The 23,105-nt window shown below is 40.1% G+C and overlaps 3 protein-coding genes across 3 annotated transcripts; 1 reads left to right on the top strand and 2 right to left on the bottom strand.

Annotated features, from left to right (window-relative positions):
- The first annotated feature begins 35 nt into the window (after positions 1–35).
- LOC135082124 (threonylcarbamoyl-AMP synthase) lies at positions 36–837 on the top strand. Its single transcript, XM_063976875.1, has one exon. The coding sequence runs from the start codon at positions 36–38 to the stop codon at positions 777–779; it is 744 nt and encodes a 247-aa protein (XP_063832945.1). The 3' UTR covers positions 780–837.
- A 26-nt stretch (positions 838–863) lies between these two features.
- On the bottom strand, positions 864–2,016 carry LOC135082126 (mitochondrial inner membrane protease subunit 2). Its single transcript, XM_063976878.1, has one exon. It carries the CDS (start codon positions 1,817–1,819, stop codon positions 1,325–1,327), a length of 495 nt encoding a protein of 164 aa, XP_063832948.1. The 5' UTR covers positions 1,820–2,016; the 3' UTR covers positions 864–1,324.
- A 7,349-nt stretch (positions 2,017–9,365) lies between these two features.
- On the bottom strand, positions 9,366–22,078 carry LOC135082121 (RRP12-like protein). Its single transcript, XM_063976871.1, has 7 exons — positions 21,842–22,078; positions 15,007–15,263; positions 14,003–14,238; positions 13,030–13,203; positions 11,749–11,908; positions 10,586–10,726; positions 9,366–9,850 (listed from the first exon to the last, which is right to left on the bottom strand). Exons 1-7 carry the CDS (start codon positions 22,049–22,051, stop codon positions 9,760–9,762), a joined length of 1,269 nt encoding a protein of 422 aa, XP_063832941.1. The 5' UTR covers positions 22,052–22,078; the 3' UTR covers positions 9,366–9,759.
- Between the last annotated feature and the right edge of the window lie 1,027 nt (positions 22,079–23,105).

Genomic DNA, 23,105 nt, shown 5'->3' with positions numbered 1-23,105 from the left:
TACATTATAGTGTTTGAATTTACAAGTGACTTAGCATGAGTTATCTTAAAAAACTAAAGTATTATTGTAGTTCCGTAATTAGATACCAAAGTGCCTCTACAAAGATGAAGATTGAAAAAATGGCTCCTCTCGTGCCCTGCTCAGATTCATCTGCAGTCTCTAAGGCTGCAGAGATGTTGGCCAATGGACATGTGATAGCAGTCCCCACAGACACCATTTATGGCTTAGCGTGTAGTGCCAACTGCCCTGAAGCCATTAAGAAATTGTATAACATTAAAGGCAGAGATTCAGCGAAACCTGTTGCTATATGTGTGACGTATGTGACAGACGTACGTAAGTGGGGGGAAGCTGAACACCTGAGTGATGATTTACTCAACAGTCTTCTGCCAGGTCCGGTCACAGTTGTTTTACAGAAAACAAAGTATTTAAACAATCCATTCCTTAACCCTGCTACAGCCAAAATTGGTATCAGGATACCAGATCATAACTTCATAAATAAAGTGACAAAATTATTTGATTTGCCAGTTGCTCTTACTAGTGCTAACTTCAGCAATGAACCTTCAACATTGTCCGTGAAAGAATTCGAACACTTGTACGGTCACCTCGGGGCTGTATTTGACGGAGGACTACTTAGCCAGGGCTTGGATCAAAATAGGACTGGCTCGACAGTTGTTGATTTGTCCAAAATTGGTTTATATAAGATAATAAGAAAAGGAATTTCTTATGAAAAAATTGTCACCATTTTAGAAGATAATGGATTGAAAAATGTTGAACATTAATTTATTTTATTGACTCCTGTGATAGCTTGTTAAGTTAGAAAATAAATAACTAAAGTTATGGGTTTGTTTTAATTAAAATCAACCTTATCAGTTCAACAAAACTTTATTCGTAAATTCACAACAGTAACTATCATTTGAACCTTATAAATTATAATTTTGTAAAAATGTTTACTATTTTTGATTCAATAGTATATTTTCTAATTATTTTGGCAAGTCATAAGCACAAGCCTATTCCATTTTTAATTAACTAATTGATAAGTACGAAAGGAACTTATTCATCACAAAACAAGTTGAACATTAGACTAGTAAGAGAGATCCCTACAGATTATCAGAATCATTTTTAACATGGGAGTGATGGGATTCAGCATCAATAGTTTATACTATCAAAGTATCAACATCTAAAATGCAGGCAGTGAAAAGAAATAATGAATTAAATATTAGCTAGTGAAGTCACAATAAATAATTATTAAAATTAGTCCCTCTTAACCCTCCATAAGCAACCAGCACATCACTATTACTAACACTTGTGCCTTTAAAACTTTGTACTAATATGAGCCACTAATAGGTTTTCTGTTCTCCGGCAGCTTGGCTTCTAGATTCTGCCATCTTTGTGGCGGCCAAACTATACACACAGCTTTAGCATTAATTAAACCTAAAGAAACTGGCCCAAACGTGTTGCTGTCCAGTGTGTGACCAGTGTGGTCGCCTTCCACCCAACAATGACCCTCCGGAACCTTCACATATTGGTTCTTGTAGCCCAACGTACTCACGATGTCCCCCTGCAAAGCGACGACGCGCTTTATAATCTTCTGGTTGGGATCTTTGGGAGATACGAGGGATATTATGTCACCGCGTTTCACCTCATAATCTTTCACTGCCCACCGCGACAGGAACACGTAATCGGTGTTTTTCGACTCTGGATTCAAGGCGGGCTGCATGGAGATGCCCTCGACCCTCGCCACATAACCTACGGTGTCTAGGAAGGTCACGCCGATGGGAACACCAAACAACACGGATCTGCAAAGACTTTTTAGCCACATGAAGATGCTGGCACGAAACTTGGCGGACGTGAAGATTGCCGGACATAGTCAGGGGGTTGGGAAGATGACCTTTTAATTCATTTTAAGAATACTGATATATTTGCTGAAGTAGAGCGGATTTTTGAGTGTTTTTCAAAGATTCTTCAATTTCGCTTTCATTTTGACATTGACAGTGAAATGGCATAGTCAAATTTTGAGTGAATGAATGACCGATGAAGGCCATAAACAAAATTGGGATTGTCAAAAATTATTTAACCCTTCTAATGATCTATGAGATTCAATGAGATTTTATGAAATTGGGAAATAAATTTCGTAAATTTATTTTCTAATTACAGAGGGAGTTTTTCACAAAGATTTTTTTAATTGAAAGATAAATTGAGATATTAAATTCACCAAAAATAAAGAAATTTACATTTGCGTGCGTACAACGAGGTCTTTGCTTCACTCTTCAGTCATCACGGCACGTCACAAGTCATTCACAAATGAATGACCATAGAGCAAATCGGTCTTTACAAATACTCAAAAAAGTGTTGATGCTTTCTATAGTAAATTACAACCAACCAAACAGAAATTTTGGACATTTCATTTGTGTAAAACGAGTTTAATATCAATTAAATAAAGCTGATTTAATATTAGTTTCTAATAAACAAGACTCGAAGAGTGCATTGGAAGCGAACATCGACAGATGGAAGTGTCCTTTGGTGTTGAAAAACTTGCAATCTGCATAATCAGCTGTCAGTGAGATAGATCATCTGTCCCTGTAAATATAAAAGCTAAAACAATCATAACACGTTACAGGAAAGTGAGTGTAAATAATGAAGTAAACAATAAGGTTAAAATGTGAGCTCAAACGGGGGCCGACGAGCACGTCTCCGACAGATATGGGATAATAACCTATCAGCGTGCGAGGTGGTTCCAGCGGCCCGCTATGGCTGGGCTCCCGTGAGGGGGTTACACGGATCGGATCACGGCAAAGCTGAAATATGTCCGGCGAGTTTCCTTTCGCGGCGAAAATAGTGAGTCCCGTCAAGTGCAATGAGAAGCCGTGGGATCTGTGGGTCAGTGAGATAGGGCACCTTTCGCCGCGGCGCGATGAGGAGGCGGCGGCGCCGGAGCCCAAGGGCGGCGCGTCGCGGCGTCTGGACGCGGCGCCCTACAAGCCGGCGCGCTACCGCCGCGCGGGCATCAACCGCCTCAAGCGCGACACCATGAGCCTGCACGGACTCTTTCCGCAGATGGACAGCCTCAACGCGGCCGTGTGCCACATGTGCGGAGTGACAGTGAAGTGCAGCGCGGCCTACCGACACCTGCTCGACTCGCACTCCGGCGCCGAGCCCATCCTCCCGCCGCCGCCGCCCGTCACCACAGTCAAAAGCAGAAGTCGGCATAAAAAGGAAGCGCCCCCACCTATCCCCGTTGACCTGCATCCAGTCAAGATGGAAACGTCCCCCGTGCACACTGCAACGGCCCCAATTTCGAGGGTGGTGCTCCCCCAACCCGAAATGCAGTACCTGGAGGAGGCGGGGCCATCGTCCGGAGTCACCGGGGAGGTGCAGGTGTGCGTGGAGTCGGGGGAGCTCCCCGTGGTCAGCATACAGGACACCGAAGACCTTCCTCTTGGAGAAAACATCACAGACGACATAATCACAATCATGAAATTCGAGGGCATATCGAGCGCCGACGACATCGCCAATTCGACTGACTGGAAAAACATAATGCAAGACATCAGCAACATGTCCGATATAAACTTCCCCCATACCACCGAGCCTGTGTTACCCCAGGATTTGTATCCGACCGTTCATCCTTCAACATTATCTGCCTACACGATACCAGAGACTGATCTTTCTAATATTCAGTTTGCGAACACCTCACCGATGCTGCCTCCGGTGGTGGAGCCGGTCGTGAGCGCGCCCCCGCCGAAGCCGACGCCGACGACGCCGTCCACGAAGTCGACGTCGCGGTCGAAGACGAGCAAAACGAAATTCAACCTCCGAGAGTACGACCCGAACAAGCACTGCGGCGTGGTCACCGCCGAGAACCCGAAGCCGTGCACGCGCTCGCTCACGTGCAAGGCGCACGCGCTGTCGCTGCGGCGGACGGTCGAGGGCCGCGCCAAGCCCTTCGACCAGCTGCTGGCCGAGCACCGCGCCTCCCGCGACGCCGCCGCCGCGCCGCCGCCCGCGCCGCTGCCGCCGCCGCCGCCCGTGCTCCACCCGCCGCCGCCGCCGCTCCTCGTCAGCGCGCCCATCGACCTCGGCTTCAACGGCTTCACGGAGCAGCAGCAGGTCGAGCACATCTACGAGAGCCTGCTGGCCGACCCCACGGCGGCGCTGCCCGACACCACCGGCATCACGTCGCTGCTGAGCCAGCCGCTGCCGGACCAGTTCCTGATGCCGGACGACGCGGAGTTGCCGGCGGAGATGGCGGCGCCTGTACCGGCGCCGGTGCCGGCCGCGTCGCCGGAGCCGCCGCCGGACGAGGCGCCGCCGCCGCTGGTGCCGGGCGACGTGTGCTGGTACGCGGCGTGCCCGCGGCCGCTGGCGCTGTGCACATTCAACGCGTCCCACGCCGGCGGCGCCGTCACGCTCGGCAAAAAGTTCGCGACCGTCCGCAGCAACATCAAATCCTCGCTGTCCCGCTCGTGCAAGGCGCCCGCGTCGAACAGCTACTACTATAACCAGAACGCGTTGTCTCTAAAAACCGTGCACATGAACGCTAGTAAAACGAACAAGCCCGAAGTGAGAAAACTTATAGTGACGTGTAGTAACGGTGGGGGTAAGGTGCAACAGACGCTGAGCGAACTGTTCGGGCCCGAGGTGCGGCACGCGCTGAACGGCCACGCGGGACTAGGGGAGCGCCGAAGGGCGAAGGCCCGGCGAGCGCCTGCGCCCGTGCTCGACCTCGGCTTTTCCCTCGACGTCCTCGCCGACGAGAAGTGCTGAGCAATAAGCAATCACCGGTTGTGTAGTCACATAATTTGTATATTTATTTTTCTGTAAAGAATCGAATCGGACGTTGGATGTGATCGAATGAATCCCGTGGAATTTAATGTTATAAAATCTCATTTTTTTTCACCGAAGCGAACTAATGTTTGTATTGTTTTGTATATTATTCGTAAGATTTTTTTAAAAATCGTTCGACGATGCGAATATCGGTACGTGTCAAGGAAATTAAAATAGCTTATACAGAATGGTTGTATTTTTTCGAAATGACATATTACTCATTGTTGATACTGAATTGAATACTGATAAATGGCCTAGGATTAATAATGATTTAATGTGATGAAAATTTCCATGTAAAAATATAAATAAATATATATAATAAGTCTATCCGTAATAGTAAAACGCCTCCTTTTGAAAATAAAGGCAAATACCTCAATAACTAAAGTGCTTGTTTCAATTATTCACAACCTCAGAATGTCGAGTTATTATTAAAAGTTACTTCTAAAACTTCTAAAAGTTCATTCAGTATAGCAATCAATAAGTCTATTTTCAATTCTTCAAATGTTATTTTATTAGTGGTAATTTTTGTTTTTCTTGAAACATGTTAAAAATCTATAAATTGTCATATCAATATCTTTTGTTTATTTTCAGAATTCACTCACATGATGGGGACTGGGGTTGTTATAGTCCTTCTAAAAGGGCGATTTGTTCAGCTTTACCTATTTTTGTTCCAGTCCAAGCTCTCCACTGCTGGACAAAGGCCACCACGGATTTCCACACGACTGGTCCTTCGCTGCCCGCATCCAGGTTCTTCCCGCGACCTTCACCAGATCGTTACCTATTTTATTAGAGACGTAATTTTTCGATGACTGAATTTGTTTCAGCTAGTCTTTGTGCCCAGCTTGTTATTGAGTTAAGGAGCTGCGCAAACGTAGATGCTTTTGTATCCGACATGGTACATCATCACAGGAAACCAGTGGCTGGGTTCGGTATCGCCAATCGCTTCGCTTCGTCGCTTATTGTTGCAGTCGACAGTTTGTGTCAGACTGGTCAAACTCTATTAGGCCACGAACTGGCGCTCATAATGCACTCGACTCGGAATCTCTTGTATGTACAGTCAGCGTCAAACAGTTCGTGACACCCAAAGTAGCCAATAAGTTCGTAAAACGTGTTTGTTACATTGAAATAAGGTTGTGTTGTCAACTTTTTGCCCACTTTGAGTGCACGAACTATTTGACGGTGACTGTACTGTATCACTGTGAATTCTGTATCACCTAATTGGTCTTTCTCGACAGTGGACTGGGCATATTGTCGAGGTGATGTTTGCTTCCAGCTTTTTCCTAGCTTTTATCTCCCGTAAGAAAAAATCAGATATAGGTAAACTTGTAGTCCACCACAAGACGCAAAAGCGTCTACATTTGTCAAGCGCCCACGTAGTGGAAAAACAAGTTTAGTAGAAGTTTTTAGTAGTAGTAGCAGTCTACAAATTCTTCCAACCATCATACCACATTCCTGTGTCCTCCTAACTGACAGGGCTTGTAAACCTAAATAAATGCATTATCATCATAAGGTGGCCCGACGACCTCTTAAGATAGCAGAAAGGCGCTGGATGCAGGCCGCCACCAACAACCGGCCATTGGGGGAGGCCTATGTTCAGCAGTGGACGTCCTATGGCTGAAATGATGATTTCACATCACGTAGGTAACGTACTAGAAACATCTTGTATGAATATGTTCGTCCTAGTCGCACCAACACTCCCCTCGCGGGAATCGAACCCGCAACCACAGCTTGCGTTGTAGATTGATCCGCGTGCCAACAAGCTATTAGCAGCCGTGAAATTTTGATATTTTTAGAGATGATCAAGAGTACCTTTACGATATTTTTATACCACATTCCATTGACCCTCAAATCTGTGGCCTACTTTTCAGGCTATTAAAACGAAAGTTATTTTATGACAAAGTTAGAGTTTTCTTTTTAAAGTATTTAAGTTTCAGAGATGGTTTAACGTAACCTGCATTGTTTCAATGCTTAATATTTACGTTGCTTAGATTAACTTCATCGGCAGTCGAATCCCAAACCTTGCATCGTTCGTATCGTTGATCGTTCGATGAAACGTGTTCGATATTTTGATTTTCGATCATTTGTAATTCGATATGGTGTAGGTAACCCGTACAATTCTGTACCTATTTCTTCAAGTACTTACCTAGGTTACTCATTATAACTAACATTTCCTCAATTAAGTAAAGACTTAAAACCGGCCCAGTACATCCTGTAACTAGTGTTTAGGGTACAGATGGTTTAATTTATTTTATACAAGTATCAAGTAACTAACATATTCATTAAAATTGTCTTTATAAGACCTAATTTCAATAAAGTACCGACATCAAGTCCCTTTCGGCATGTACAGAAGGCAGTTTATATTTGAAAATGTGCTTACTCCTACTGATCTCTCTAAGTAATAGTTTTCTGCTAAGAAACGCGCACGATCACAAGTGGTAACTCGTCCGGTGTGGATCCGGATTCCGGCTTAAATATTGACGAAATGCTGTCTAATGATCTTATTTTTGTTTGATTTTTCCTTAACAACTTTCTATGTCTACGATCATGACTTGATCCTTTTCAATTTTAAATTTGTTTTTAGTTATAAGAAACTTTAGTACTGAAATAATTATTTATTTATTATTATAATTTTCAAGTTTTTACCTACTTTCCGGGTTCAGTTGAAGAGACCTGACAGAGAAGATTGTTAAACTATTGGACATCACAAAAGAAAATAAAGAAATCCACAAGAGATGGCACAATTTAGGCAGTATTATCGCTATGAAGCGATCTTATCCAGACAACCTAGACACAAACCTAGAGGACAGTTTATTCCTCATGAGTATTACATCGGTATATTTTTATTTACTAAGTACCTAATCTTGACGATTACTTTTTGATTTCTCATCGAGAGGTATCGACAAACCATAAAATGAGCGAAGTTCGTAAGACTTCTTTTCTCTGCGGAAATCTAAAACAACGGATATAGCGGTCTTCCTGTTTCTATTTTTATACTTTTCGAAGTTTATGTCATCGCACCGGATTCGGTGTGTTTTTGCCAGTGTTACTCATTATTTTTTAAGGTTCTGTTGTATCTTTAGATCATTCCGTAGGTTTATTTGTCTTTCTGGCTATTTTTCAAAGTCAAAGTTCTTTAGGAAATTTGAAAGTTTTTAGCACTAATTTTAACCCATCATTAGCAAATTAAGTAAGGTCGTTTTCTCGTTTTTCAAGTTCATTAAAAAAGTTGTAAGTTTTTAGCATTAATTGACCCACCATTAGCAAATTAAGTAAGTCGTTTTTCTTGTGCAAGCAAGTGTAGGTTAATACAATAAGTGAAAGCTCAAGGAACTCATTTTATTTTGTCTTTTTGTTTTAATCTATCTAAGTTTACAAGCTCTTCGCCGATGCATATCTCTACATGAGTAGTATAGATCATAGGTAGGTACTACACTAGGTAAGGTGCATCTAATATCCGTGGCCGCCAGGGTCCCCTCTTCTACAATGAATCAATTGGATGTTCCATCTTGAATGAAGCATCAATTAAGTAGAGTTCAGTTTATCAGCTAAGGCTCCCCGCAGACCACAGACTTTGTCGACCGATAGTTTAGTCAGGCTGAGTCAGTATGAATATGTATGAAAGTGCGCACATTACACGATTCGGTATCGGCCGATTTCCTCATACAAATTGGAAGGAGACAAAACTATCGGCCAATAAAGTCTGTCTAGACACACGGCACCCCTATATTTGTAGATTCTCGTATAATTTGTCTTTGAACCAGACTTTGCCAACTCAATTTGTGTCTTATGACGACTCGAAATGGGGAACATTATAGCTTGAGAGAAATCTTGCCTCAAGGAGAAATTATACTTGCATGCACCTATGGCGCAAGGTCGTCTGAATACCTGTCTTTCAATTATAAATTTTTTATAAAATATTTTACAATAATGCATGATATATCAGGTGAATAAGAAATTACATTCTATTTTTTAAGATACAGAACTGCATAAGCGTAGAGTCATTTTTAAATGTTCACACTAGGACAATATGCAAATCCTTCATTCGTGGGGAATATGCCAAGTCCTCTATTTGTCTCTGGTAAATTAGCGACGAACAGCTTTTGCAATGGAGACTGAAGGAACTATGGTATAAAAGTATTGTTATCTAGAGATAGTATGAAAATATTCTGAATACTAAAAGATTAGGGACCCCACACAAGTCTTTCGTCGTCGTCTCGCCAGCCAGCGCCTACACATCGTCGACGCGGCGCACCAATTCTCTTTAAACTCGCCCGTATTCACAAACATTACTATGAGGTCTCACAGTGCGCGTGGTGGACGCACAGGGTGACACACAAACCAATCACAGAGCTCTATTCAACGCTGTGCGTTCGATTTTCTGCTCGACTTAGGCATCGTTTGTGAATGCGGGCTTAAATGACTGGCGTAGTAGCGTCGAATATGCAACTAACGACAAATTACGACGACTAGTGTGAAGGATGCCTTAGAAACAAAAGAAAAATTATATTACATATTCAGGATTAAACAAATGAAATACGAATGTGGACAAATTATGATAGATTTATTTATTATAACTTTAAGTCACAGTCAATCAGATATAATCTAGAAATCTCCAGACTATTTTGTATTATTTCGATTAGCATTTATAGCATCACTGCTTGTTTAAGCCCTTATACTCATTGGGCTAAGGACAAACGTCTCTAAAAATGTAGGATTGAACCTAAGTAATATAATGTTACCTATTACTTTGTGTAAGTTTTTGTTTTTACTGTCGCGATGTCGGTCGAAAAGTAATTTAAAATATGTTGAACTTTTGAATATTGCAAAGCAAATTAAGCAATAATCACTCGGAAGACTATTAAAGTGTGAAAATATGTTTAATTTCATTGAAAATTAAAAGCAAACTAGAATAATAATTAACTAAACAACTCGTAAGCTCTACACTTTCTTCTTAGACTTTATTTTGTTGCCAGCCTTTGTTTTAGCCTTGACTATTCCTTTGAACTGTTTCGTTGTAACTGCCTTTTTCCTGTAAATAAAAAGTTTTATATTAAAACGAGTAGATAATAAGTTGACTTGTAAATAAAAACATAAAATAGTTACTTCGGATCTATGATGCGCAAGCGCAGCTTACACTAGGGCTATTATACTATATATTTATTCATTGGGAAAATATCTTAAGCCCAGAGAAAGCAAGACATATCGCTTTCAAAATAAAGGTACTATACTGCACCACTTAATAGATGCAAGACTCGGGGGGTCGAAATTGTAGTGTTGTGACGACACATGAAAACGGCCGTAATGATAATAATAGGATTCGGAATTTGTTCAACTATAATAATAAAGTAAGCCGTGTTTCATTGCAAAATATGGGCTAATTCCATACGTCAGATGACACACGCATTGATAACTTAACTCGATGGACCGACGACCTTAAGAAGATGAGTAGCAGTGACTGGATAAAAAAGCGGGGAATAGTATCCGTTGGCGCTCCTTAAATACAGCAGGCCTAGAGAAGAGGCACTTTTTGATCGCTGAGAAAATCGAATCCCTTCTTGGAGTGAAGTAACTTCATAAAAAAAGCCATGGCAAGGCCTTTCGAAATCACAACTGCCATATTTTGGCACTTGTCTAGGGGGGCAGCAGTAAACTGTAATTTACCGAAAGGATAATTTTTTTTTATGCATGACAAGGTAGGTGTTAAGTGAGATGCAGTCTAGGATGGTACATATTTGCCCTGTAAGTAATTTGGTAACTTATTTACCTCTTATTCAAATTCTTCCTGGACAGCGGTAGATACGCGTACGGGTCGTGCTTGCCTTTCTTCTTGATGTCGCCTTTCGCCTTCTTAGACTTGTATTCTGTGCCCACTGTGGACGCCACTGATGCGGCTGACCCGAGAGGCCTGTAGGGAAAAATAGTGTTTAATACCACACAATTAAGTTCAAATTACTAATTGTTTTTACTACAAATGTCGCAAAACTTCAATAGTGTGATCTATCACAGCTCTATTACGTCACTTGTCACCCCTTCCATCATTCCACTGCCGCAGAAAACTACTCAGTTGCGCGCTATTCGTTTAGTTAGTACGAGACGTTACGTGATGTTTAACGCACTAAGTGACGTCAGACATGATAGCCAAAGCTCAGGACTCATTTTTCGAATATTTATTTTTATTTCAATCTATCTGGGACCCAGGACCTCGGACTGAGGATGGTCCAACTCCAAACACTAGGATTTTTTTCAGCACCTAAAGCCCTATAACAGTATTTGACTGCCCTGAAAAGTGGCTACATTGGGCAATTCTAATGAACTCTCTCAACTCAAACTTGATGATAAGGAAAATCACTGACCTGTGAATACCCTTTCCTCCAGCTTTGTATTTAGAAGCCACGGTGACGGTAGACGCCCGACTCCTATTGCCGCCACTCTTGATGCTAAGAATGTCGTCGTAGCGATGATGATGATGATGAAGACACTAACCTGTGGATACCCTTTCCCCCAGCCTTGTATTTAGAAGCCACGGTGACGGTAGACGCCCGACTTCTATTGCTTCTGCCACTCTTGATGCTAAGTATGTCATCATAGCGTCTTGCTGATGATGCTATTGGTGATGATGATGATGAAGACACTGACCTGTGAATACCCTTTCCACCAGCTTTGTAATCAGAAGCCACGGTGACGGTGGACGCCCGACTTCTATTGCTTCTGCCACTCTTGATGCTAAGTATGTCATCATAGCGTCTTGCTGATGATGATGATGATGAAGACACTGACCTGTGGATACCCTTTCCTCCAGCCTTGTATTTAGAAGCCACGGTGACGGTAGACGCTCAACTCCTATTGCTCCTGCCACTCTTGATGCTGAGAATGTCGTAGAGTCTCGCTGATGATGCTATTGGTGATGATGATGATGAAGACACTAACCTGTGGATACCCTTTCCTCCAGCTTTGTATTTTGAAGCCACGGTGACGGTAGACGCCCGACTCCTATTGCTTCTGCCACTCTTGATGCTAAGAATGTCGTCGTAGCGCCTCTTCATGCCTGGTTTGACCAGTTTAGAAGGTTTGGAGGGGCCTTCGTCGTCTGCGGAAGAAAAATATGTATGAAAGAGTAACTTAAAACTTTAAAAGACTGATATGAGAGATTTGTTAGGAGTTTAGCGATTTTAATATCAGTAGCAATACTACAACCCAGTTGAATTAACTGCGCACCTCGCTGGAATGCGACTCTCCCTCGCACTCACCCGCACACCTCCCCGCGTTCGCCATGTCCATACCAGAGCGTCGATGTGACGTCACAGCTGCAAGGTGCGCAGTTAACACGTCCGGGTTGTAGTTTCATAAGATATTAATTACGCTGCGTTTTCCGGTACGCGGCCTCCACTCCAGAACCTTGTTGCTCCATCGGCCGTCAGTTCTGCGTACTACGTGCCCTGCCCATTGCCACTTCAGCTTGCTAATCCGTCGCGCTATGTCAGCGACTTTAGTTCGTTTATGGATCTTCTCATTTCTGATTCGATCTCGTAAAGAAACACAAAGCATGTACACAAAAATAATACTGAACGGTTCAAGTCGATACGGTGACGATTCCTTTCCGTGTTGATAAGTGTGGGTGTTTTCTATGTATAATATGTATGTATTTACAAAAAAAAGTATTTAAGTATGTTTACATCCGTTGTCAAGTACCCATGGTACAGTACCCGGCAATAAATATTGCACATCGACCTTTGGAAAGAGAATCGGTTAATTTCGGCTCGTAGAGCGTTATCTCTGTCGCACACTACCTATACGATTGAGAAAACGTCATTGACAAAATATTATTCAATGAAAATATTGTCCGAACTCTTAGTATTTCTCTTCGACAAATACTTTAACACATTGTAAACCACTTTTCTTTCACGACTATAAAAAGTTTTTAGCAATTTTATTCACAAAATCAATTGCACACATTTAAAATAAAGTTTGTTTACACTTTGACAAAACGTCATTGTCAGTCATTGTTCAAGTGCGACAGAGATAACGCTCTACGAAACCGAAATTAGTCGATTGTCTCTTTCTAAAGGTCGATGTGCAATATTTATCGCCGGGCATTGTACAAGCTTTGCTTAGTTTGGGACTAGCGGCGCAGTGTAAAATTTACAAAGATATTTATTTATTTTTTATTTTTATTTTATTATTTTATAAGTATTGAACACTCACACTCACCAGTATCATCAGTGTCCGTGTCAATATCCCCGCTCGGCTTCGGCTCGTAATCGTCATCGTCGCCGGAGCCGTCATCGGCGATGATGAGCCGTCCGTCCGGAGCCGTCTTGAAGCCGCCATCTTTCTTCTTCTGTTTCAGTTCGGTTTCTTTCTTCTTTATCGCTGGATCCGTTGCTGAAGAGAAAAATAGGTCTTTTAGTATTTCATTATTCTATTCTATTCCGTACTATTTAACTTTCAGACAGACAATGAATGAAAGTGGAATTTTATGCAGGTGCAGATCAAGAGCTAAGCTAAGTTAGTTTAGATTAGCTTTCATATTTCGGTAGTTGTGTGCAAACTAAACAAACACTATAGAAAACTACGTTAGCTATGCGAGCTAAATCAAACTAAATTAGCTTATCAATTGGTCTGCAACAAGCTTTAAAAATTACTAATTTCACAAAAGATGCTTGCTTAAATGAAGCAGCTAATCGGACGTACAGCGTTGAATAGAGCTCTGTGAATGGTCCGTGTGCGTCCACACGCACTGTGAGACCTCATAGTTTGTGAATACTGGCGTTAATATTTCCGAGTTGTTAAAACTTTAGTGCTAGAAGTGCAAAATCCTTTCTATTGTAAAATTCTATCTCTTTATAGTACCAATTGTTATTTGCTATAGCCAAAACTCAAGGGGAAAGGGGGATATCATCGAACAATTTTTTAACTTGAAAACATCAAAATTTTCTTGAAACTGGCTATAATAATATGTGCAAATAGTACGAAGCCTTAAGAGTAGGCGCACACCGTTGATTTTTCGTCGGCCGATAGTTTAGTCGGGCAGTTGATCAGTATGGGAGTGCGCACACTACGCCGATTCGATTTGGCCGATTCTTCATACAATTTAAAATCGGACACAACTATCGGCCAACTAAAAATCAACGGTGTGCGCCTACTCTAAGTAAAGAGAAAAAAAGTGCATAATTATTATTACCAGTGATCTTTCTAGCCGCAGACACATCAGCCAAATCCACAATATTCTCCGGGTCGTCCTGGATCCAGGCCTGGTTGCTCTTCTTGCCCTTGGCCTTGGCTTTGGGCCGTGGCCTGCGGTCCTGGTCCTCATCCTCGTCCAGGAACTCCATTTCCGAGTCGGAATCCTTAAGGATGTCCTCGAGGGTCTTGGAGGTGCCCTTTATTTCCATGTCTGAGTCGTTGTCTGATTGGTCTCTGTAAGAATATTAAAAAAATTATATCTTTCGACAATTTCACACAGCGCTATCTAGCCCCAAAGTAAGCAATTAATATGCTTGTGTTATGGGTGCTAGCTTAACGGATATACTTTTTTTTTTTTTTTTTTTTTTTTTTTTTTTATGTGATACTACACATATGCTTTTTAAATACATAAATATTATACATAGTAACACCCATACCCGTCACAGAAATTAAAATTCATCATTTCAATTTCTGTCCATCCGGGAATCGAACCCGGGACCTGTCGGCATAGTAGTCCGTTTAGAATCACTACACCAAACGGCCGACTAGGTTCTATTAAATGAAATCAATGAATAATTTGAAATTACTCTGTAATGCACTCTACTTCATGCCAAAATCATAGATTTGTAATTAAATCTCTTAGGGTTTATTCGACTAAACAAGAGTAAATATTAATATCAGAATAAATCGTCAGTTATTCGACATTTTGACATATTTCCCATACTGAAACTGTCAATGTGCCAGTTATACCAGGAGTTATTCTCGGATAAAAGTTTGGTTATTAAGATCCTTGTTATTAATTACGAGAGAATAGATAGTATAGTAACCCCCTTACTAATACAAAGATAGATGCATGTTGAACAGCAGTTAAAAGGACATTAAAATTAAATTAAAAAAATAGATTTTAAAACAGTACCTATATCAATTCCAAAAAAAAAGAGAGCTACTTTAGAATTTATTACGTCTTTTTCTTCTTTGAAAGAAATTAAAACCATCACAAACCTCTGGTTCTCCTTCATCCTCTTTTTCCTATTGTCCATCTTCCGTATATTCCTTAACCTCCTCAAGAACACGTCATCAGTCGGCGGGATCAGCTTCTCAATAGTATCAGCTCCGTACTTCCTCATCATGCGAGTGAGGAAGTACCCGATTTCCAAGCGGGAGTGACGCTTGCAATCTTCCGACATTGAGGAGAGGGTCTTGAAGATGAGGGGCAAGCTGCCTGCTAGCACGTCGGTTGGGAGGACTTTGGTGTATACCTGGTGGTGGAAGTTAAGGGATGGTTTTTAATTTAAAGGCAAAGAGGAGATTAATGCCCGTTTTCACCAGAAATCCCTAATTTTCAAGTGACCCCTATGGTAACACATAACAGGAGTTTGTTTTCATAGGGGTCCCTTAAAAATTAGGGATTGATGGTGAAAACGGGCATTAAACTTTCATGCAACGAAATAAGTGGGATGACAATAAAGAGTCAGTCAAAGCATTCAGGACATTTAAAAAAGTATTAGAAGTAACTTGTAGTTCATTCCCGTAAACCCCTCTGGCTAAGCTAAATAAAATAATGCTTGTGGTGGGAGTGGGTTGCCACAACCACGGTAATACTATCATACAGTATTGTAACTTCATATAAACGGACGAAACGCGAGCTTTCCATCGAAATTCAAATCTCGGTATGCGCTCGACATGCAAAAGTCGGGGGTGTCGCGAATGTGCCACAGTAATAAACGGACGATGTGTTGTTTTTTAAACAGTAAGTGCTTTTTTATAATAATAATTACAAGTACCTATTTATACAGGGTGTTAGGTAAATGGGTTTATAAGCCGACATTAGCCCATGTTAACATATTATGCATGTAAATGGTATGGTGAAGTCAGTGATCATATGTTTTTTTTTAATTTAAACCCATTTACCTAACACCCTGTATAATCAAGCATTTTGTACGCCTCAGTCGAGGTGCGTATATTTTACGGTCGCAAATAAGATTTGTTACTAAATCTTAACACAAATATATTTTTTTAATTAAATCTAATAATCACAAAATAACATGCATTTTTATCCTATTTCATTCACGAAGTACTTTGTTTGTCAAAATAAAATAAAAAATTACAATCACAAAATACATTCACAAAACTAGATAGAAATTCTATGTAGGCAGATGTAATGAAAATAGGGTCTGCCTGTGGGCAGCCCTATCGCATGTTGTCATACGGTGACGTACCGCGCGGCTGTTGACATTTATTTCAAAAATATGGCCGAGTTGGAATACTGTATAGATAGTATTACCGTGCCACAACAGTCGAATACCGACACTGACACCGTTGGTTTCATCATCATCTTCATCATTTCAGCCATAGGACGTGCGCTGCTGAATATAGGCCTCCCCCAATGATTTCCACAATGGTAGCTTGGTGGCGGCCTGCATCCAGCGCCTTCCTGCTACCTTTATGAGGTCGTCGATCCACCTTGTGGGTTATTGTAGACTTTAAATGTTAATCATAGTGCCTACTCTAGCAGTCTCGCTCGCACGTCGATCTCACAGAGTAGTGTACCGGATAGACTGCAACTTTACAATGACCGCTCTAAACAGCACTCTGAATCAGCAAGAATTTGAGCAAGCAATGAGTGTGGGCGAGCTCAGTGATGTTCAACCAAGTGAGAGTGACCTATCAACACCGCCAAACTTTGTTACTCAAAGGACGAAATCGGACAACAACCTACGTAAGGACTTTCATACATTTCAAGAGAAAATTACAACGATGCTAGAAAAGTGGTTCTCTAAGCATGATGAAAACCAGTCAAAATTGCTGAGTGAAATTGAAGAAGTGAAGAAGTCTCTGGATTTTATGCATACAGAATATAAAAAGCTGAATAAGAAAACTGATGATATATGCCACCGGCTGAACACCCTTGAAAAAAAATCGACAGCTAACGAGGCTCACATACGTCAGATCGATCAGCTGCAGGCACAGATTGATGCGATGGAACAGCTGGCGAGGCAGTGCAATGTGGAGATAAATAATCTGCCCGAAAGGCGAGGAGAAGACCTCGTTTCCGTGGTGTCAGCCCTGGGGGATTTAGTGAAGCAACCCCTGTCACGACGTGATATTGTAGCTGTCCATCGGGTACAACATGCCGATAGGAGTAGCAAACGGCCAAGGAATGTTATCGTAAAGCTGCATAGCACAATTATACGTGATAATTTGTTAGCGGCAGTCAGGCTGGCTAAGGGTGTCACTTCGGATCAGCTCAACATGGCAGGCCCACCACAAAAAATATATCTAAATGAGCACTTAATTTTATAGAACAAACAATTGTTTCGTGAGGCAAGGCTGGCAGCCAAAAACTGTGGTTTTAAGTACTGCTGGGTCAAACGCGGAGTCATCTTGGTGCGTGAAAACGATACTTCGCCGGCTTTTGCAGTTCGTCGTCAAGAAGATTTACAAAAAATTAAAAAAGAAGCAAAATAATAATTTAATGACACTGTTACACTTTATTTGTGAATTATTATTACTATTTTTTTATGTAAAGTTACCTAAAAATCTTAAGTTATGTGGTACATCAAGTGCTCTCTCTGTGTTTTGCATTGGTCTGTTGTTTTGCGCTGTCCGTTTTGGAACTCGTCCGTGCGGCGATAATTATCAGTGTACCTCCGTGTCGTTTTATGTTATGCTGATTAAGTTATTAATAAGAAATTATTGCGAAATGTGTTTATACAAATCTGATAACTGTTTTTATAAAGTGAAAAATAAGTGTCACTCGGACCCAACTGTGAAACTTCGTATAAGATTCCAATATTCATTTGTCGTAAGTACCTGCTTTTATTGTCCCACTCACTCTGAATACGTTAAATACTCTATTTTTGTGTTTTTACACATTAATTTGTTTCTAAATATTATACCAGATTTACAGTTATGCAATTTATTAGTGAAAATAATGATACACTCTTACACAGCATTAAATATGAATGTTTTAAAAAGTACCATAGTGCTGTACTCGTATACATTTTTCCTTACAAAACATATTATTATTATCAATATTTTTGTACCAAGTGCGTTTTTAATAATTTTAAAAGGTAATGATTCATTGTTCATTCTTTCGAAGTATATCGTTGGGGTTATGACTGCTTTGATTGATTTTTTACACATTTTATACTGCAAAGAAAGAAATGGATTTTACTCGGACTGCATGTTATTAAATCAATCTTATCTCAATGATGCGTCAGCATTTCAAATTCTAATTTCTTATTGCAATATTATGTTATTTGTTGTGATTGCAAGCAAGAACACATTTTCAATTTATTATTACACAAGAAATTTAATACTTAAGGATAGTTATTTGCAAAATGACTAATAATAAGTTATCATTTTACTACCAGAATTGTAGGGGATTACGCACAAAGCTAAATTTATTTTTTATGAACGTTTTATCTGAGTCCTACGACATTATAATTTTAACCGAGACCTGGCTTATATCCTCCATAGTCGATGCATCAATAATTGATAATCGGTATACGGTTTTTCGTTGTGATCGCGACCTCGAGGCGACTGGTAAAAAGGATGGTGGCGGTGTACTGGTGGCCGTGCGCCGCGGGCTCTCAGCTCGCCGATGTGAAATGGGTCAGGGAAGTACTGGCGAATCCGTCTCCCACACCCTGTCACCTAACATTGATTATATTCTCTTAAGAATACCATCGAGCACAAACAACCGCTTTCATACAATATGTGCCGGTTACATACCCCCCCGCCAGTCTTTGCAGACTTATAAGAATTTTTTCAATGCCGTAGAAAGCTCCGTCTCACAGAGCTATATAGATAATTTTTATGTTATTGGTGATTTTAATATGCCATCTCTTCAATGGAAATTAAACAGTGACTCAAGTGCGATTCCTGTGCTAACTAAAGATAGTGGTGAGATTGATTATTGCATTATTAACTTTTTGTCATACCTTCGATCATATCAATTCAATATTAACAAAAATAGCAGTGGGAATGTTTTGGATTTATTTATTTCAAATGCGATAGAATGTACTGTAGGGACTGTTCATAGTCCGCTGGTACCAATCGATAGTCATCACCCACCCTTTTCGGTAGCTGCACAACTTAATCTAAATCATACATCTATAAAAGAAAATAAAGCCCCAAGATATAGATTTATTGAAGGCGATTACCATGCAATAAACACTGATATCATGGCTATTGATTGGCATAATTTACTTGATTCTCTGCCGGCTGAGGAAGCTGTTAATTTATTCTATGAGCATATATATCAAATTATTGCTAAAAACATTCCTTCAAGGCCAGTGAAGGTTAGAGAATTTCCAGTATGGTTTAGTCGTCCACTCATACATATCTTTAAAAATAAGGAAAAGGCGTGGATTCAATGGAAGAAATATGGTAACCTATCTGACTATGAGATTTTCTCCCTTTACCGTCGCAGGTTTAAAGATAATGCCAAACAATGTTTCGATAATTATATAAAGACTGTGGAGGAAAGTATACGATCTGACATTAAAGCTTTCTGGTCATATGTTCACAAGTTTAACGAAGTTGGTGGTGTACCTGAGGTCATGAATTTTAACGACACAAAGGCTGATGATCCCGAACTAATCTGTAACCTTTTTAATGATTTTTTTGGCTCCGTCTTTGAGCCCAGTTCCTTAAATGGCTTTAATATTGACTCATTGCATGCAGAAAATTGTAACAGTAACTTCAGATTGTCGGATGTTACCTTCTCACGACAAGAAATAATTAATATATTAAAGGCATTAGATATTAGTAAAGGACATGGACCAGATAATATTCCCCCTATATTCTTCAAATTTACGGCCGAAAATATATCTGTCCCATTAGTCATACTTTTTAATAAATGCATGAACGAAGCCACTGTACCGCAGGCCTGGAAAAGTGCTAACATTACTCCTATTCATAAAAATGGGTCCAAAAATAATGTCAAAAACTACCGTCCTATTTCTCTTTTGTCGGTCTTGGCGAAGGTCTTGGAAAGGCTCGTCCACAACGCCATTTATCCTCAGTTACATACTATTATCTTACGACAGCAACATGGTTTTGTCAAGCAAAGATCAACTGAGTCGAATTTATTGATTTTTAGCAACTTTTTGTTTGAGAGTATGGATCAGCGCGTTCAAGTTGACGCCATTTATACAGACTTTTGCAAGGCCTTCGACAAGGTTGACCACGAAATTCTCCTTCAAAAGTTGGCCTTTAACGGTATTAGGGGGGACCTCTTGCGTTGGTTCCGGTCATATGTGGATAATAGGACTCAGAGAGTGGTTGTCAGGGGTTACACTTCTGGTAGCAGTGTGGTTACGTCTGGCGTTCCGCAGGGCTCCATTCTTGGGCCGCTGCTGTTTGTAATATTTATAAATGACATAGATCAGTGCTTTAAAAATTGCGAGTTTCTGTTATATGCAGATGATCTAAAAGTTTTTAAAAAAATTTATACCTCAGATGATTGTCTTAGCCTTCAGGCAGATTTGAATCGTCTTGTTGAATATTGTGGACTAAATAAATTACATCTTAGTATTGAAAAGTGCAAGTCCATAACATTCACAAAAAAACTTAATGTTACTAACTTTACTTATTCTCTTGGCAATACCACCTTAGAGAAAGTTCAAAACATTCGTGATCTTGGTGTATTACTTGATTCTGAACTTCATCTTGATAACCATATAGCCAAAATTGTCAGCAGGGCTTACCAAATGTATGGGTTCATTATGCGTATAAGCTGTAACTTCAAAAAACCGAGCACCTATTTACATTTGCTTAAGAGTCTTGTGAGGCCGCAACTGGAATATGCCACCACTATCTGGAATCCTCATTATAATAAATATAATGAATTGATCGAGGCGGTCCAAAGAAAGTTTTTAAGAAGAGTTAATTACAAATGCCGGCTGCCAAAATGTTCGTATAGTGACTCATTAAATAAATACTCTTTGCAAAGTCTCCAGACACGCAGGATCATGCTTGGTTCAATGACCCTATATAAAATCATTCATAATTCCTTTGATTGTTGTCAGTTAACAAATGGTATATATTACCAAATTCCGAGCCGCTCTGAGAGAATACGTAGTATGCGTCCGCATAAGCTCTTTTATTTAAAAAACACACAAACAAATGCAGGACAACGTGCGCCGTTTTACAGAATGATGTCGTTGTATAATCATTACCTTTATGAGGAGGATATGTTTTCCTTAACGCCGAGCGCATTCAAAAAGCGAATTATTGAAAAACTTTAATTATTATATTATTTTTTTTTTTTTTTATATACTAAAACTTTGGAGTGGGTCTGTAATATGCATGCTTACGATTACGATAAAATTACTTAATGTGACTAGAATTTGAAAACTAGAGAAACAGATTAGACACTTGAATGCGTGGGGTTTCATTGTTGTTGTCCGATTCAGTGTTGGTACTCTCTTGTTTGCCGCAGATCGTTTACAGTTGGTTCTGTAAGGTATCATGAAGTTCCATGTGGCCTTTGCGTTTTGTTGACACTTTCGCATTTATGTTATTAGTAGTGGTAATTTATTAAGTATCTGTAGGGTACGTACATTGCATGTTCATTTTATTAAACTAGGATAACGGTGTTGACTGTCCAATTAGTCTGTATATTTATTGAACTATCTTAAGAAAAAAATATGTATTGTTCAGTTGTTTGTTTTCCTAAATAAATAAAAAAAAAAAAAAAATGATTAAAGTATATAGCAATATCTATTTGTTCCACACAAATAAGCTTCATTCCGTAAGTAACAGAAAATCAAGTTGATATCAATTACTTTTATTTTTATAATCACCAGTTCCATCTACTTCCACTTACCTTCAAGAAGCTCATAGCAGCGGCCACGATCTCCCTGTTATTCGTCAGCATCTGTTCCGCCACCTTCTCCAGGAGACCCTGGACGATCTCCAGGCCCATGTCTTCAGAGAAGTTGAACAGAGCAGACGCTACGGCTCGAAGCGTCGCGCTTACAACGCGCGGCAGCGGCGCTGATAAGCCGGATAGAAGCATCTCCACGAATGACTGCATGCCTGGTACATTAAATGAAAGACTGTTACTGAATTTAACCTAGAGTTGAACTAACGGACCTATAAAAAAGAAAAAGTAGACTTTATGGGGCTCTTAACTTGTCTCCTTATCTTTTGGGTCCTAACAGTTCTTCGAGACAAGATATGCAAGTCCTAAAAAGACACATGGAACAAAATCTATCTAGGACAATCTTCCGCGAAAGCATGCTTGCGTGGTACAGAGAGCAGGCCAAGTTAAACAGTGGCATCATCATCATCAGGTCATCAAGTAGACCCTAGACGATCTCCAGGCCCATGTCTTCAGAGAAATTGAACAGAGCAGACGCTACTGCTCGAAGCGTCGCGCTTACAACGCGCGGCAGCGGCGCCGATAGGCCGGATAGAAGCATCTCCACGAATGACTGCATGCCTGGTACATTAAGGCGATTAGTGTCCTCAATCCGCGCTAAATGGGCATTTTGTAAAGCCTACTCCTCTTTTACTGCTGGACAGAAATAGTTGAAAAAAATATATCGCACGTTCATAATCAAACTGTCACTATACAAAAAAGTCGATTTTCAGGAAAAGCATTTGAAATGCTCAAATTTTAAAACCTTTGCAAAATGAGCAAAATGCTATTAAATGTTTTGTTTTTTGTTAAATACCAGTAGTGGCTTGTTTGGCTTTTACGGAAATATAATTATCTTTCAAATTATCATAATGGTTTATTTAATATTTAATTTTTTCCCTAAAAATAGTGTCACTTTTCTACTAAAATTGAGACAGTGACAGTTTTCAATTAAAACCATGTTAATGTTGTATTATTAATTCCGGTAGAAATGTCACTATTTTCATATAAATTTGACGATAAAAAATTTAAAAATGATTATTATTAAATAAAACTAACATAGAAAAATCAGTAATTTTAATGAACTTAAAACTTAATAATTTGGATTAAGTGGTACCAATGGTAACAGTAATAAATGTAAATTCTCGATCAGAAATAAATACGTTACACACATGAAATTACTATAAAATTACATCACATAAATCAACTTCTTAGAAAATAAGTTACT

Source organism: Ostrinia nubilalis, chromosome 21 (genome assembly GCF_963855985.1).
Source record: "Ostrinia nubilalis chromosome 21, ilOstNubi1.1, whole genome shotgun sequence".
Taxonomy (NCBI): Eukaryota; Metazoa; Arthropoda; class Insecta; order Lepidoptera; family Crambidae; genus Ostrinia; species Ostrinia nubilalis.
This window is presented reverse-complemented; position numbering and strand designations above follow the sequence as displayed.

What these genes read in the sequence shown, in the direction of transcription:
- LOC135082124 (XM_063976875.1), top strand. Translation starts at nt 36, where the DNA reads ATGAGTTATCTTAAAAAACTAAAGTATTATTGTAGTTCCGTAATTAGA.
- LOC135082121 (XM_063976871.1), bottom strand. Translation starts at nt 22,051, where the DNA reads ATGCAGTCATTCGTGGAGATGCTTCTATCCGGCTTATCAGCGCCGCTG. An exon ending in TGCGGCTAGAAAGATCACTG is followed by an intron (nt 13,204 to 14,002) that starts GTAATAATAATT and finishes TTTTCTCTTCAG; the next exon opens with CAACGGATCCAGCGATAAAG. An exon ending in GGAGGAAAGGGTATCCACAG is followed by an intron (nt 10,727 to 11,748) that starts GTTAGTGTCTTC and finishes TTTTCCCTACAG; the next exon opens with GCCTCTCGGGTCAGCCGCAT.
- LOC135082126 (XM_063976878.1), bottom strand. Translation starts at nt 1,819, where the DNA reads ATGTGGCTAAAAAGTCTTTGCAGATCCGTGTTGTTTGGTGTTCCCATC.